The following is a 17,245-nucleotide window of genomic DNA, read 5'->3' on the forward strand; positions in this document are numbered from 1 at the left end:
TTTTTACTCCCTCTGGGTTCATTCACACAGGACCTGTTAGAACACAGCTTATTGTTTATTGATTATGGAGGCCATTATCTGAGCTGCAGTAAATATTGGATATTGTTGTTTAATCAATAGGCTTTCTCTGTGATCCAGTGTGTGGCTCATGCTTGCTTGCTAATGAAATCTGTATTAAACAAATAATTAAAAGCAACGTTCTTCCCAATAAGTAATTTTTGTTATCAAAGTTATGGAAACATGCTAAGTCATTTTACCGTGCCTCTTATCAGCAAAGTCGAATGAGCCCATTACCTTTGTCTCAGTGTATTTTTCCAGTCCTGTTAAGGAATCTAAGTGCGTTCTCTTATATGTAATTAAAAATATATATAGCATGGGCTAATATTTACTCTTCAGATTATGTAAATACCTCTTTGGAAAATGTTTCACAGGAGCTTTTACGGGGGCTGTGAGCTCTTTTTCTCTATTTTTCTTTTTAAAAAACTGTTTAATTTACATTTCTTTGAAATATGTTGGTTAATGCAATGCTTATCTAAATACTTATTGTCCCTCTAACAGTTAACCTTTGGACTATGTTTCAAGCTGCTCAAAAACTGGGAGGATATGAAACAGTAAGTGTTTAAGTAACTTAAATGAAATAATTGTGCAATCTAACTTTTCCCTGTTAGAAAAAAATGTAAAAGCAAACAATCATTTGCTGCATTTTAGGCTAGCTGTACACATTGTGGGTTTATTGGACCATTTTTGGAAACGGTCCCAATTAGTTCCAGGTTTGGCAAAATTGTAAACTTGTCGTAAAAACTACAAGTGGAAAACATATGTAACTCTTCCCTGTCAAGGAAATTAGTTGGGTCTGTAATTTTTTCCCATGTTGAGAAAGGGCTATTATTGTACAACAAGCCAAGATTGCATAAAAGAAATTTCACTTGGCAACATCCCTGACATCTGTTCATGTCTAATATGGGAAATGTATTAAAGGCTTTCAAAAGTAATCAGCATTGTCCATTAAGGAATAGTATGCTGCAGTATCTTCTCTTACTCCAAGTGTAAAAGATCTTTATTAGACAAGGGTCAGTACCACATAAACAGGAAGTTATCAAAGTAATTCAGAAAAGTCTCTGACACGTTTTATCAGCTAACCATATCTGACAAGAGCAGTTTATTTTTAGCTCACAGGAAAATTTGATGGCCATGGATTTTACAGCATGTATTTTGAACCAATAAAATATTAGAGCAACAAACTTAGATTAAAATCTTGAAATGAGAAGAAAGAGCTGCATTAATATGGCACATCGAGATGACATCTGTAATAAAAACCAATTGACATAGGAAGATGTCGTCATTGGAAATATTTTCTTTGCACACAATGATCAGATTAAGTTGTTCAGTTCCTGCCACAGTTGGATGAAAGAAATTATTTTTGCTTTGTTTACGAAGTAATCTGGGACATATCTGTGCTGTACAGAAATGACAGGAAGAAATGCACTATCAAGAAACTGAAAGTCATTTGAACCCAAATACAAAACTCACTGTTTTCCTTCCATAGATTAAAGTATATTGTTCTGTAAATCAGCAGCCCGGGTTGATCAGTATGGGTGTGGCTGGGATTTTGTGAAACACGAAATCTAACATTCTCAAGAAAAATATATGCTTGATTTGGCTTTTATTGTTCCTCTATCTTTCATTAATCAGCACATACCATGCTTATGTACAGGGGTGTGTGTAGGTGTGCTCATGGGTATATATGAATGAATAGCTACCATAGATCATTAGAGCAATTATGAGGCAACAGTAATTGTTGTGAGTTGTAAAGTGCAATGAAAATGAGGCCTAAAATCTTGAACTTGATCCAGAGCACCGGGGAAGGCTGGAAGGGAGATTGAAAGGAGAGTGGTGTGTTCAGAGGGGTCAGGGAGGCAGGAGATTGTCACAGCAATGTTTCAGGTCTGCTTGAAGGGACCAAGTATAGAAGCAGCGATGCCAAAGTGGTGGCTTGCTGGAGAGAGCTGAGTTTTCGTGCCAGAATAAGAGGGAGAGGGATGGATTTAGAGATACTGGAGAAGGTGAGCCTCTGTGCGCGGGGCAGAGCAGGAATAGGATGGTGAGTTTGTGAACATGAGGCCAGAGAGCCAGGTCTACCAACAGTACCAGAAATGTGAGAGTATCAGAGGAGGATCACGCACATGAGAATATCATCCAAAGTAGCATCAGTCCACCCTTGTCTCAAAGCTCCTGTCCTTTTCTCAGTGACAGATGTTCTCTGTTGTTTAGGGGCATTTGTCACCTTTGATGAAAATGTACCAGTGGTGCTTAATCTTCATAGAGAAGAAAGTAAACAATTGTTGTCTGGTCAGTAAATGGCAAGGCAAGCATAGTTCACACCCTCTGACATACCTGGGAGCCCAGCTTTGGTTGGAGAGTGACTCTGACTGAGGTGATGGGCCTGATCCTCTTTTTATGATGTGAGTGGCATCTGTGCTCCCTACAGAAGAGCTGAAATTGGGAGAACTGTTGTGATGCAATTAAGTTGTACATGGAGCATGAGGTTTCCTGGCCTCGTTCTCTTCTGTTAACAGTCTTATCCTCAATGTAGATCTGCCTTTGCTTTACATTCTCTGAAAGGTAAACCAATGGCAGTTGCAATACTTTGACCTGTGCACACCCTGTTTTTTATTATTTTATGGCCAGTTGTTATTCATTGAGTTTGCTGAGCTGCATTTGTTTGTATATATTTTATCATGGTGAGCACTGCTGAGAGGCTTTTGTTTGATTCATGTTTAATTTTTCAGCCAGACAGTGGATGACTGGGCTGACATAGACCTCTGCATCAGTTCCAGAATCTTAGGCAGGTCTCCTTAGGTTGAGTGAGTGCTTCAATTCAATAATGACCAGAATCCACCACTCACACACATAGTTCCAATATCTACTGATGATTCGAAGTTATGTGCAGAGCAAAGGCTTTCTCGAACATACTCTGCTTAATACACATTTATCTATATGGACCCTTCCATCTGACTTGAACAAGTCATTTGTCCATTATAAGGGCTTCATCATCTTTAACTCGTTTTAAAATTTCACAGGTTTCTGGTTCATGCATTGAGATAGAAATGGATCTTTTCTCTTGGACATATTGTAAAGAAAATAATATTTAGAAGTAGATATTTGGCTTCAGCATGTGACAACCATTTTATGAACAGGAAACAAATAAAAGATTTGGTCATAATCACAGATGGGAACTTAGAGTGGTCAGATGACTAGTTTTTTACTAGTAAGTGTAAAAACCTTCCCAGTTAAAGCATCTGCTAACTTTACATCCTTGTGTTTGGCAGAACAATGATAGCCAGACCAATTTCATTTCATCCCCTGTCCACCTTGTCCATGTATAGATGCTTCGATGGGGCTTTAAAAACATCTTTGAGAAACAAGCAGAGATTATGTACGGTGTTTTCCAGCTTCTGCCCAGATTCGCAGAACAGTGCAAGACCTTTGAGTCCAGTCCTGTCAGTTAAAGATCTAAAAGTGAATGAAAACAGCCAGGGATTGGATTTGAGATGCAGAGAACAACTTTCTTAGCCATCTGTCTGACTTTCCTTTATTGTCATCTGTCAGGGGCTGGAACGGATCCAGTGAGGCTTGACAGAGAGTATTGCCTGTACATACGGGATATCTAGTAGTGTCAAGTCATGATTTTGTGTCATATGTCATATTTAAGGGCTCTCCAGGTAGAGTACTTGTGAGGGTCATTTCTCATCTCTCCGTTATCTGTTTGATTACTAATTCTTAGTTAGTTGTCATCTATAACTGTGTAATACCACACTCCCATGTACTTCTTGTTGGACATAATACAGGCTTAATAAAAATAGCAACCTGTACAAATTGGTTTAAGTCCCTAACAGATGAAGCTGTCTCTTCAGAGTTGGTGGGATCATGTTTCTCTTAAACAAAGATATATGAAATGAGCATCTTTGTTACTAATAATAGGAGAATGCATTGGAAACCATTCTGTATAGCAGACCTTCACAGTATGAGTGATTTAAAATGTTCCCAAATCCCTGGATGAAATACAAAACAATGTCACGTTCTAGGGGGCTTGGCAGTGGCATTTAACAGCCATTATCTGGAATTTTCTCAGTCACCCTAAGTCAAGTGAGTGAAAGGTGTGGATGTTCATAGATGGGAAACTTCCAGGACTTACCTAAAAAGTTGTCCTTGACAAGTCATGAAGTGGCATTTTTTCTTTTAAGCCAGCACAAAAGGAGTGCCTTGGCATGTTTGCAGAAGGCTGTGGTGCTGTATGTACTCTACCTGGAGATGTCTTAGAAAGATAAAGGGTAAAAAGAAAATTAGGTGGAGCTTAACCTTTGGTGTGCAGCAGCTTAAATTTTGCCAAAGGTTGGTGGGATCTCATTTACCTTCTGCCTCCTGGAAGCAACAGGAAAGTGCTTTAGTTTTTAAAAATTAATGATTGACATGTACAGCAGTCCTGTGTCTGGGCAGGCCTGAAGAAACTGATATATCACTGGAATGCAAAGCTACCTGGGTTTGTTTCATACAGAGCTAATACCCAGCGCTCTGTTTTGAAGAGCATTGTGAACATCACATACCATGACCAGAAAATCCCCCCGTTAGATTTGCAACAGGAAATAAGCAAGAAGCCTTTTCATGAGGAAGGGAGCTGGGGCCTGGTATTACAGTGCAGAAGACCTTAAGATTTCTCAGAGCAGAAGACACCTTTAAAAGCACGTGTATAAACAGTCCTCTAATAGGTAAAGATAATTGCTTTTATTTGGTTGTTCATGAGTACCAGTCACTGCTTAATACTGTGCTTATAGGAACCTGATCGGATCTGCTCTCAGGTCCCTGGGCAGGCCAGTCTCTTGCTTAACTCTGAATTCTGCTGATGGGGAAAGACGCCACAGAGGTTTTCAAAGCTCCTGGCTTCCAGTGGGCCCGGCTCTAGGATTGTGAAGCTGTAGGTTGGAGCAAATTGTGAGGGGGGTCTGCAAACCGGAAGACTACTTTAAAACTAAAGCCAGCATTGGAATGGGAAGCTGTCAGAGATGAGACTGGTCTGTGCAATTGTCTTGATTTATGGGTCAGCCTGGAGCATCTTGCATTTTTAGAAATGTGGCAGGCACTGGGAGAGATGTGTATACTGATAGGATATGGAAAAACAAATTTGAAAACTAAAGCAGCAAAAGTTCTTTGTCTTCTGTATGTTTTCTACTTGAGTGGGTCAATTTACATCAGGAAACTGAAGCTGAATTAATCAAAAGTGTGAAATGAAAGTGCTCAGGACATTTATTAAAGCCTTTGCAGGGTCTTAGTTTGCTTATCCCACTATAGCTCCATGCCCTTAATAAAACCCCAACACTTTGCTCCTGAATCTTTATGGGACATTCCCTGCCCAGGCAGCTAAAATATTTTACCATTTTCATACCTTTTGTTACCTGCCTTTCTGTTCCTCATGTGCCCCAGTCTTGGACATGCACCGGGAGTGCATACAAAACCTTTCAGAGTTAACACCGCTGTGTAAAAGCAGCCAAGGCAGGCATTTTTGGAATGGAACAGCAACCATAAGCAGAGCATTGCGAAGTGCTGCCCTTTCCGGGCTCCTCAGGAAGTTCCCAGTCACTGTGGTGGCTGGGAGGGCTCGTATGAGAAGAGAAAGCAATGCTCGATTTGGAGGTGGCCAGCATGAGCATCCAGCTTGAGCGGTGCTGCTCTGCATGACAACTGTGAAGTTTCCACAGTGCAGCATTTTGTTCAGATTGTTTAAGGATGTAATTTATCAGTTACTTCAGTCCTTTGAAGTTTATTAAGCATAAAACCTAAGCTTTCCAGAGCAGGGGAAAACTCAACCCCAGGCTTTGTTAGAATAACAATCGTTTCAGGGAATGTCAAATTTAAACTTAGCTTTGTATGTGGGAGGGCACAGCTCTGCTAATTACCAAGGAGTTCTGGTCTGTTGCAGAGGCAGAATTGGTTAAAGCTGGGCAAATGTTTGTGTAAATACTATTATTCTAAGCAGCATAGAGGAAAGCGACACCAGAAACGATCCAGGGATTTCAAAGGGATTCCCTTTTCCTCTTAAAGTTGGTTGTATTTACTGGTGTTCCAGCTTGAGTCAGCTCATAGTTAATAAAACAGGCTCTACAGTTAACATTTTCCTTTTGAAAATGGAGACCATGCTTCTTAGTCACATCAGGATGTTTAAAAAGGGGAGCTGCCATAGTTCTCTTGCTGACTAATCCTTTGCTTTCATTTATAGCTTCTGCACAGCATCACTGTACTTAGCCAAAGCATCAGGTCCTGGCCCACGGCCTTGCAAGCCAGCCAGGCTGTGCTTGCCAGAGGGCCAGAGCACAGACCCCCAGATTGGCTTTGTGCATCTCCGTTCCCCTAGACTGTGAGGCTGCCAGAGACTTGGTTTAATGTAAAGCCGCTTGCAGCAGTCCTCAGGAGTTCTGTGATTTTGGGGAGTTAGCAGAAGTCAAGGGCTGTCTGGCCGTGCCCCAGTCCTTTGCCTGTCCCGAGGACTGGTGAGGTAGGTGTGGGAGGCAGGACCAGAGGTAGCTTCCCATCCAGGCATTTCTCCACAGCAGGGTACATGGTCCAACTCTTTTTTGACCTTTCAGGTTGTAGAAGGAGCATCCATTCATAATCTCAGGAGTCAGTGTTCTTTATGGCTCATTAGGACTCTAGTTCTTCAAGCCCTTTAGTAGTAATAATAGGTAGAAATGTGTGTAGCCTGAGGAAGAGGCAGCATAAGAACTTAAAATAGACTTAAAATGAACCTTATTCTCAGATGAGTGTTTGATTTGTATTTAAATAATTCGTTTGTGCAGAATTTGTCCTTGAATTGCAGTCTGTCTCTTGTGCCTGTGGTCTTTGGGTTGGTTACAGAAGACAGAAAATAAAATTAGTGAATGCCGTCAGTCTGTTTTGCTTTAAATAAGGTTTAAGATAAAATGCTCCTTTTTTTTTCCAAGTATCTATAGGTGCAAACTATGTACAGGTGCTAGTGGTGAGTTGGAGATGCTGATGTTTTCTAAGGAGAACAATAAACTTGAAAAAATTGTAGCATTATCAAATGATGTCTCCAGACATACTTTTGGCTTTTGAGAATAATTTCTGCAAAGGAATGATTTTCCTTTTATATTGAGTGAAAAAGAAACACCTCTTACCCTGTAATATTTAATGATAGTAGCTATCTCCTCTTGTTTAGATTAAAATTACAGGCCTCAGATTGCAAGTTGTAATATTTGTTTTCTTCTGATTGCTGCCTTTAGCTCCTTAGTGAACGCCATTGACTGCTCTGTGGGTAACTCCGAAGAAGCCTCCGGGGCTGAATATATTAAAATCCACAACATTCCACAGAAAATTACAAAATTCTCCCCAAATTGCCCCCACAATTTTCCACTGGCCTTCTTTATGAGCTGCAGGCAAAAGAGGGTTATCTGTTGTGCTTGTCCTATTCCTGTTTTTCTTCCTGTTTTAAATATAGCAGAATATATAAAATAATGAAGTGGTATTCAGAAACAATTCTTTTGCCAGGTCTTCCATCTGTTATTCTGTATAATCCTAATTTCTGTACAAAAAAACAGAACCATGGTATGCAACTCAATATGTTACAAGATGTTTATTTTCATCAGCGTGGTCCAATAAAGTACATAGCTCAAATATTAACATTGGAGTATGTTAAGATTTCATTACTATTTGATCTATATATTTTACTGACATAAATGGATAAAAATAAACAGCTTGTAACATATAGAGTTACGGACTATGCTTTTGTGGATTTACAGAATTCTGTGGTGGATTTGGGTTTTGCAGCAGATTTATTTTCTCTAATTCAGTTAAAATAACTATGTAATCATTATTTGTGCTGAGTATGGTTTGAGCTTCATTTTCATAATTCACCGTGGGATTTGTCTGCATAACTTTTGATGGTTAATGACCCTATATTGATTGAGATTCTCTTTTGTGAGGCCATATTGCTTGTGACTTGATAATGAATCAGTCAGATCACTCCATTTTAGAGAGAAAGAAAATAGACATAGTGTTAACTTACCAAAAAAAAAAAAAAAAAAAAAAAAAAGAAAAAAAGACACCCAAAGCTCTGTGCACTCAATATATTCTGTAGGGGCTTTTATAGTGCTTGTAGTACATGCTGTTCTGAAAGTGTCACACATGCATTTGTTGTTGTGAACTCAAACGCTGTAGAATCTGTAAAGATGCAAGATTAAATTTTCCATTGCCATTTTTACAGATAACAGCCCGTCGACAATGGAAACATATTTATGATGAATTAGGTGGTAACCCTGGAAGCACAAGTGCTGCTACATGTACTCGCAGACATTATGAAAGGTAAGATAACAAATCTGAAATGCTTGTTTAATAATGAAAAAATTAATTTGGAGAGCCTTCAAAGCGTTTTATAAAGAATTAGAGACAGAGAGAGAAGCTTCTTAAAGATATAGTAAATATTCCCCCAGCAGTTTAGTCAGATAATCTATTGTAATTTAAACCAGAGTGTATGTCTCCAGTGACTAAATAAATAAAACAAGCATCTGATTTTTTCTTGGTACATGTCTTAATTTTTGCAACAGCTTTCTGGTTAAAGAAGCTGAAAAATTGAGCAAAACATACTCAAGGAAGAATAAGAAATGACAGCTAATTGATGCAAACACTTGTCTTCTGTCATTTTTTAGGGATACCAATTAAGCAAATTGTGGTTGTGATCACAATAATGGGGTGGCCCACAATGCAGGGTGCTGTTAATGTTGTAGGTCATGCAGAGCATTGCATTCCTTCCCTCCTCCCTGCCTGCAAGCTGCTGCCAAACACTCTTTCTCTGCAGCCATTGTTGCTGGTCAGAACTGTTGATTTCTTATTCTTCCCATGTAGATAATAACTTCCAGGGCTCGTGAAGCCAGCACGCATTGAATAAAATACTGGAGCTGGAATGTTGTTTTGGTTTGGTATGGTTTTTAGAAACAACTCTTCTTTTTTTCTTTTTTTTTTTTTTCCCTTTTTTTTTTTTTTTCCTTTTTTTTTTCTTAGACTTGCAAATGCTAATAAAAGCTCTGCAATTTCAGGCTCGGATAAGGAAAGTCCACTCTCTTGTTCCTGAGCGTAAGCAAGCTCCTCTGCTGGGGTCAGGAAGGGACTGTAGTTGCCCATGCACAAGGCGGCACAGCAGAGCTGTGCTTGGTGGGCAGTTTTTCACCTTCTGTTAGCGTCTTACGGGTTGGCCACTCCAAGGGAGATGCTGCCCTCCTCATGGAGGGGGAGGTTGATCACCCTGATTTACAGGAGACATCTCTGACATAAGGACTCGGATGCACAAAGACATTGCATGTAACGCCACTATAAAAGTTAAGAGTTAGAAGCTTTCTGGAGATCGATCTAAGCAGCAGAGCAAACTGAGTGAGTTGCTGTGTGTGTCAGACAGGGCTTTTCCCTGCCTTTACGCTGTGGACAAGTGTTATAGATTGTTTTAATTGACTCATCAGCTTGTGGATATTCAGCTCTTCCCCTCCATCATCACAGCCCTGAGAGTCTCACGGCTTCCTCTTGCACCCGAGCCAGCTGATGGGTTTCATACTGGCAGTCTGGGTCTTCCCTCGCCAGATGTGCTTTATAGGATGTTGTTTATTTGACAGAGGAGACCCAGGCACGCATGAGAGTTAGGTCTCTGCAGGCTTACATTGCACAGGGAGCGAGCATTTCTGGACTCTGTGTTGAAATCCTAGAGTCACCGAGAGAGTGCGTCTCTTGTAGTTGTGGAAAAATAAATGAGCCATTCACAAATACTCCATGAACCCTTGTCTCTCTCTTCTGCTTCCATGCTAGTGATTTATTTTTTCACATGCAAAACCCTTGAACTGCACTCCTCTTCGATGTATGCAGACTTGTCCATGGGACTTACTCAGCAGTTACTCAGGGGTATGCTATGAAGTGCCACAAAGCCCATTGTGCTCACTAGAAAACCTGAGCAGACTCATGATGCCTTCAAGATTGAAAACCCCTCCCAGGCTAACCAAAAGCAGTTCTGCTTGCCTTAAGCCAGTCCAAGGAAAGAGCCTTTTACTTTATAGTTAGATTGCTCTTAGCACACTGAAGAGCTCAAATCTGAGTTCTTGGGTGCCGGTGTATTGTGTAGTTCTGGGTTAGGTCTGATATGAGGCAACACCTATTTTCCAGGTCTCTGGCAAGCTGTCAAAAGAGGGCATTTGAAGAAAAAGTCATGCATGATTTTTAGGTTAGCCCTGAGCTTACCTAAAATATTCTTTATCAAATCTGGTCTGGAAAACCAAAGTGCGTATACAAAAAACCTCAGTGACTGGGCCAACCTCTAGGTTTCTAGTGTTAGCCACTTTTTTTTTCCACCACAGGAAAAAAAAAAGCTGTATTAAGCTTCAGACTTGGAAAAAAAGTAAATGAAATTGTCATGGTTTGTTTCAGCTGGTAATTTTAACTACAGCACCTGTAAATGTAATGCTCATTTATAGCTGAAGTGCTCAGATGACATTTAATCTAAAGCTAGAACTGCAGTGCAGGAATACACATTCATGATTCAGGACACACGTACATTTTCTAACTTGAAGGTGAGCTGTAAAGCTAAACTGGAAATTGAATTAAGCTGGGAAGTAAATGCTGAATAAACCTCATGATTTTTCCTTTCTGAATCCCACTGGCCTTTCCTTGCTTACTGGAAGGAGAACAGACAGTTCCCTGACTTCACTGATCCTGCTGCTGTTTGACTTACCCTTGCCATTCATTGCTACAACTAGATCTCAAGGGCATCTGTGTTGTGTTAACTAGCTTTCTTCCAAGATGACAGAGAAGCTACTAGCTGTTTGCACTGGCTTTAGTATATCAAGGCTGCTTAGGTGGCAGTGACCTTTCAGTGACATCCGTAGGATGCTGAGGAGTGGAATGACGTGTATGTCCCATACAGGTGCTGCATCCCAACTTCCCGCCCTCTCCAAGTTCCCCTCTGCAAGGTGGAGTATCACACACAACTTCAAAGGGCAAAAAGAGAAAAACAAACAAACAAACAAAACCCAACACAACAAACAAACAAACAAAAAGACACTAAGAGAGGACAGAATTGCCGCTCTGTCTAACAAATCCCATGAAGAAATGTAGAGGTGTTTATAACCTCTGAAAAGCCAGCATGTTGCTGCAGACCCACGGTACCAAGGATGGCAAAATCTGAAAGAAAGCCAGATTTAAAGTCTGCGGGCAATGCTTTTCTCCCCTCTGCATGCCCCCCTGTTTGGAGCGGGGGTTGTGGTGGTTGCTGCTGCTGCTGGTGTGGTACAGGTAGGCAGAGTGTTTCAGTCAGTGTGGTGTTTGCTTTGTTTCCCTGGTAAAAGGGAAAGAAAGATTTTGTGTGCATTATCAACTGATTCATTTTTCATGTAGTATGGTTTGTGTTTCCAGTAACTGGTTTCATTTTAAAACAAGGCGAGGCTGCCAGTGTTTCAGTAAGTGTTATTTGTATATTAGTTAGACAACTTTTGTTTTATTAATGAGTATAATAATGAAAGTGCAGGTTGCTGAGTAGAAGCAATGGGTGTTTTTATTTAAAGCATAGCAGGCATTGTATAATGCCAATGAATGCGTTATTGTCACTGTAGGCATGGCTGGTTTGAACCTGCCTCTGATTGGGTTATTCCAAATAGGCCCAAGCACTTCATAAAAATGTCTTTGTCAGCCTAGTTTTCCTTCCAAACCTATTCATCTCTGTCAGTTTTTAATATTAGTACCAGGCTCTTGGCTATAGTCCATTAGTACTGTACTTAATTGCTCATGTTACAGATGATTACCAATATAAAAAGCATTAATGTTTTCCCATTGTGGGGCTGTTGCTCTGTGCACAACTCAGACCGTACAGAGCTTATGAGTGTTTGTTGTTTTGGTCATTACTTTCTTCATTTGGGCTCCTTTAATGCACTTACTTTGCATGATCACAGAAAGCTAGAGGCGTGTGTGCTTGGTATTAGCTGATTCAGCCTGAACCTTTCCTGTGAAACTTTTGCAGCCCTTGTCAATACCCTACATCTCTCTCTTACCAAGAAACCCTCAGAAACAGCTACTTTTCTGCGAAGTACTCTTCTCCATGCTGCCTTCCCCTATAATGCAGATGTGGTTTTCACATGCAGGGTTTGAGGTTTCTTTCACTTTTATACGAAACACATGATCGGCAGCTTTAATTTTCCGGCATGAACGATAGGCTGTGTTTCTGCAGTGCTGATGACGTTGTTAGGGATTTTTCATAAATATTACACCACCACCACCACCCCAAAAAAAAAAAACCCAAAACCTAACCAGAAAACCCAACCTTCTATTTTGCGAGGTATATAAAGTTCCCAATAAAATGCACTGAACAAAACAAAAATACAAGCAATTGCCTGTTGGGGCCTTTTTCTGCCTCCAAGTCTGGCTGTGATTCATCTTGGTTTCCTCCAAAGCAAGCCTTGTGCACAAGCTATGCACGGACACGCACGGGCCGGGGAATTGTGGTGTGCAACGGCATGCAGTAACACTCCTTGTCTGCTTTGGTGGACGGACGTGTCGGTGTTCGAAGGTGTCGTGGCAGGCAGCTGGACAGTCCCATAGAGCAGTAGCCCTCCTGGCCTCTTCAGGTGCTGCAGGGAGCCTGGTTCCCTTGGGGTCTACAGCAAGGATGGACCTAGAGCATCTCACGGGCTTTGTCCTGCTCTTCAGCAGTGTGTCTCATAGCCTGGCACTCACGAGTCACTAGCACCTTGAAAACCAGACTGTCCTGGTCAAACCCAGCTGGAGAGAGGTTTCTTAGGCTTCATGCTCTCAGCAAATTTAGGCAGCTGAGTGGGAAAGTATTCTGCAGAGCCACAACCACCCAGGACACGATGAGGATCAGATAGGTGAGGTGAGTCCCCAGAGCAGGTCGTGGTTCTTCACAGTGCATCAGGGTGGCAGTGCCCCTGCTCTGGACACAGACCTGCAGAGAGTTTTATTCTGGCAGTGAGTGTGGCCCCTGGGCACTTGCAGAGCACGCTGCGCATCCATCCCTTAGCAGGGGACTAAATCCCAGGAGATACAGTGTCTTGTAGAGTTCAGAGCCTGTTCTGCCATTTTTCTATCTAAATTGCTCACATAAATATTATATATTATCAGAAACACAAGGCGAGTCAAAATAAGTCCCTTACACGGTTTCCCTTTAACAGCCGTAAAGGCTCTTTACCCTAAGGATATTGTGCAGTAATTCAATATGCAAGAGAGCCTCGTGTTCCATGCAAATGCTGTTTGGTTTTGTTAAAGCATTTGGATAACTTTGGTAATGTGTAAGCATTTCAGTGGAGTTTTGTAGGAAATAGGAGCCAATCTTTTAGAGGGAACAAAAAATAGGCTAGTGTAGTATCTACATGAAAATGCTTATGGTTATCTTTTAATACACACTGTAATTAATAGAAGGTTTTGATTTACACTGTTAAGTGTGAAAACATCCTCAGGCAAAAATGAATCAAATATTATGTCATGCTGTAAACTACAGCTAGTTCTTTGTTTGACCCAAAAAAAACTTGCCAAGCAGCAGTTTTTTCTTGTCATACTAACTTGGTTGTTTTATTTTGGTCTTCGCCCCCCTTTCCTGCCCCCCTCCCACTTCAGCTAGTCCCAGACTCTCAGAAAACTTCGCAAGTTGCAAATTGTCTCAATAGTTTTCCATCAAGCACAAATTTAAGCCTGAAGATAGATGAGGTGTCTCAGTTCTCTCTTTCTTTTCCTGGGTTTTTGGTTTGTGTTTTTTTTTTTTTCTTTTTGATAAATAACAAGAGGTTTCTACTTATGATTTTCTGCCCTCAGGGCTTTATCATTAAGATTAAATAACTGTACTCTCAAGCATACCACTGAACAAACATCTTTTCAATTATGTGAGTAACAGATGCTTTAACAAAGGAACTATTGAAAATTCAGAAAGCTTCCCCCCTCCCCAAAATTTAAAAAGTATCAGATGACAGAGGAATGCAATTGTTTACCATTAAAACAGATCCTTAGCTGTCCATTCAAAACATCTGAGAACATGTATTTTTTTCAAAATTTCTGGGTTTTCAGTCTCGGAGACTTACTGACCAGCACTGGAGTCAGCAGGAGTCCTTGGGTGCAGGGGTGCTGGCCAGTCAGGCACTGCCTTCCGGTGTGTGCAAACAGATGATCTCTCTCCTCGCAGGCAGTTGTTCTCCCAGCCGCATCCTTCTTTCCACCCGGGAGTTTGTTCCAGCAGAATCGGGGGATGCCGTGTGCTCCCCGGCGCTCCCGGGTGGGTTGTCACCCAAGCAGAGGGGAACATCCCAGGCGTGCCCGCCGTACGCGTGCGTGTCAGTGCTTACCGGGCGCTGAGGCTGTGCGGCGTGCCCAGGGCTCTCGGGGTCCCTCCTAGCAGCTGAGCTGGGTGCTCGTGGTTGGTCAACATCAGGTAAAGTGTGTCTCACACGGTAACCTCATTTCTTGACACCCAGGAGTCGGGACAGGCTCTACACAAGGGAACAAGCCCCTTTTCCTTGCCGGGAGCTGAGTTGCCCCAGGAGGGTGCTGCGTGATGGGAGATGTGCCATTCTCCTATGCAGGAGCAGCACCAGGGATGAGGAGTAAGATCTTTCTGCTCAGATTCACCAGGTCTGCTGGAAGCCTCCACCTTGTACTTCACTGCAAGGCTTTGCTAACATGGCAGAGGTTGCCCCTAGTTTGTTCAACTGTGTGCAACGGAGATGTGGCTCAGAGCTCCCAGGGAGGGTCAGCAGGATTTTGGAGTCCCTCCAGTAGGCCTGCACCCCACAGGCAATGCAAAATGGCATCTGTAAGTTTGTCCTGATCATAGGGACCAAGCATTGCAGGGACTGTATGGACCTACCAAACAAAATGCATATCTGCCTCCAGGTGGAGAAATGGTGACCGTGGCCAAAACAGACGCTTGTAGCAATTTTGGTAGAGTGAACTGGGGAAGCGGCTCTGTCCTCGTCACCCTTCTTTTGAATCTTTCCCATGCAGTAAATGTGCACCGAAGGCAAAAGGCTGGAGTTGTTCATCTCCCCCTGCTGAGCCATAGGATAGAGAGTGCCTGAGCTTCCGTCGCCTGGCTGTGCAGTTAAATCAACAGCTGTGTTTGTAATGTCACTAATTTCCAGTTTACTTAAAACAAAGTGTCTGAATTCTCCTACAGCAGCGCAGTTCCCACCTTTCAGCCACGAAGCTATTCTCATTACCCACCAGCACTCCCAGTGGGCTGTGAGGAAAGTTGTTGATGAAAGGATGAAAGAGCCATTTCTTTAAGGAAGGAAAGTTCTTTGGGAAGAAAATTGAACTCAAACATATTTTGTCTTTGCTGATAAAATACATAGCAGTTTTGTACTTCAGGCAAATGCAAACAAACCTATTGCTATTGTGTTCTGCACAAAAGCATGTGAGGCTTGCTTTTGTAACCCCTGGATTGTACAATGAGGTCCGGGGAAATCAGGCTTTGCTTGTGTTCCTCAATGTATTTTATATTCACGTTTTAGAAGTCAGGCTGAGATCTTGGAGTATTCCTCTCCCCTCCTCTTTGCTGGGAGTTTGTTGCTGGTGCCCAGGAGAGCTGTCTCCTGGTCTTGACTATCCCCACCAGCTGATTGCTGTCGAAGGTGGCTTGTTCCCTGTGCTTACACAGGCAGCATTGCTCCAAGATTTATCCCTTTTGAAGAGCATTAGGGTAAAAGAAGGCAAGACTTCTCCTGGGATCAGAGCTACATTCCTGCTGGTCCCTTAATGCAACGGAATGTTTTGCCCCTGAGTTTCTAGGGAAGAAGAATCGGGTTTCTCTCCCTGGGGTTATCGGTAGGGGCCCCTTAGCACCGCGGGGGCTGTTGCTGGAGCCATCCCGCGCTGCCCCGGCCCGGCGGCTGCTGGTCCCAGCGCTGCGCTCAGACCCGCTGGCTGCAGGGGCTGCGGGCGGCTCTGCCCAGCTGCTCTCAGGACCTGTTGAACCCCATGGTTGAACCAAGCAGACCGGCCGTCTCGTCCCCCAGCTCCGGCAGTGCCTTCAGAGGAAGGAACAAGAGCCACTGTGGCATAATGTGCCCAGGAAGGGTTTTCCAGACTCCTTCCAGTAAAGAGATTTATTGTCTGTCCCCTTTCAGTGTTTTTGAAAATCTAAGAGCTTAATGTTCTCATGATTTACATTAGCATCTAATCCTTTCGTAATCTCACTAATCCGTTGGCCCCGAGATATCCACTGGCAGTGAGTTCCACAGGTTAGCCGGTTGCTGTATACGTTTAGTGGAGCAGATTTAAATCTTTTTCCATTCCTGTTACAACCAACGTCCTTAATCTTCTGGCCAGGCATAGGAACGGGGCAGCACGTCCCAAGGAATGGGCTTCAGTATTTTAAGTACTTCCAAGATTATTCTTGTGGCTGAGAGGCTCCATTGCACACTGTTTTGTGTTGGGCCTGGAGCCCTTGAGAAAGCAAGATGATGTCAACGGGAGACATGCTGGAATATTTTATTCTGCCAGAAAGAAAACAAAAATAAACACTGAAACAAACGACATAAAAAATATTGTAGGGGTTGTGCTGAATTGCCTTCTTCCCTCCTTCACTCTGTGTGTCCTGGGCATATGGTTCCTCCCTGGCCTGAGAGCCCCGTAATATCCATACACAGTGGGGAGAATTAAAGAGGAAACTGGCAGCCTTAACATTTAATTTCCTTCCTCTTTCTGGGCTGGTCAGATCCTTTGCATTATTGTGACTACTTTTTTTATCATGTCTATAAATAGATGTGCTCTCATGTGTCCCGTGAAGCAGAGTCGGGCCAAAAAAGTCATTCATTCTGCATAATCAATACATGAAAATGTAGTGGTTACTGGCTTGGATGAGATCTTGTATTGTTAGTTCTGTAGCTGGGAAAAAAATGTTGACTAATAAAGATTAAGGGCTTTTTTTTCTTTTTATGAAATGCTAATGATGAAGACATGTTTGATATACTGTGAAATACATTTCTCTAATGTGAAGTTTCTGCTTTTTGTTGGGAAAGAGATTCAGTCCCTGGAGGATTTTAAAATTTGTAAATATAAAATTATCTGCTTCAGTGTTTTTTAAAAAAAGGTTGGCAGACAGCCAGATTACTTACATTACTGTAATAGATTTGCTGACCTCTGACATCTGCTGCAGAGAAGTACATTGAATTTTTCATAATATCAGATGATGCAGATCTGAAAA

General features: G+C 42.1%; 1 protein-coding gene across 3 annotated transcripts in view; it reads left to right on the forward strand.

The window, feature by feature from the left end:
* Window positions 1-17,245, forward strand: part of ARID5B (AT-rich interaction domain 5B) — a 121,447-nt gene that overhangs the window by 93,475 nt on the left and 10,727 nt on the right. For 2 of the 3 annotated variants that reach the window (XM_042790426.1, XM_033004286.2), the window contains 2 exons: window positions 559-611; window positions 8,273-8,370. In XM_042790426.1, the coding sequence (XP_042646360.1) occupies window positions 559-611; window positions 8,273-8,370 (151 nt within the window). The remainder of the gene's footprint in view (window positions 1-558; window positions 612-8,272; window positions 8,371-17,245) is intronic. The other variant, XM_042790432.1, reaches the window with a different exon arrangement.

This window comes from Tyto alba, unplaced genomic scaffold, assembly GCF_018691265.1.
Source record: "Tyto alba isolate M040663 unplaced genomic scaffold, T.alba_DEE_v4.0 Super-Scaffold_1, whole genome shotgun sequence".
NCBI classification, from domain to species: domain Eukaryota; kingdom Metazoa; phylum Chordata; class Aves; order Strigiformes; family Tytonidae; genus Tyto; species Tyto alba.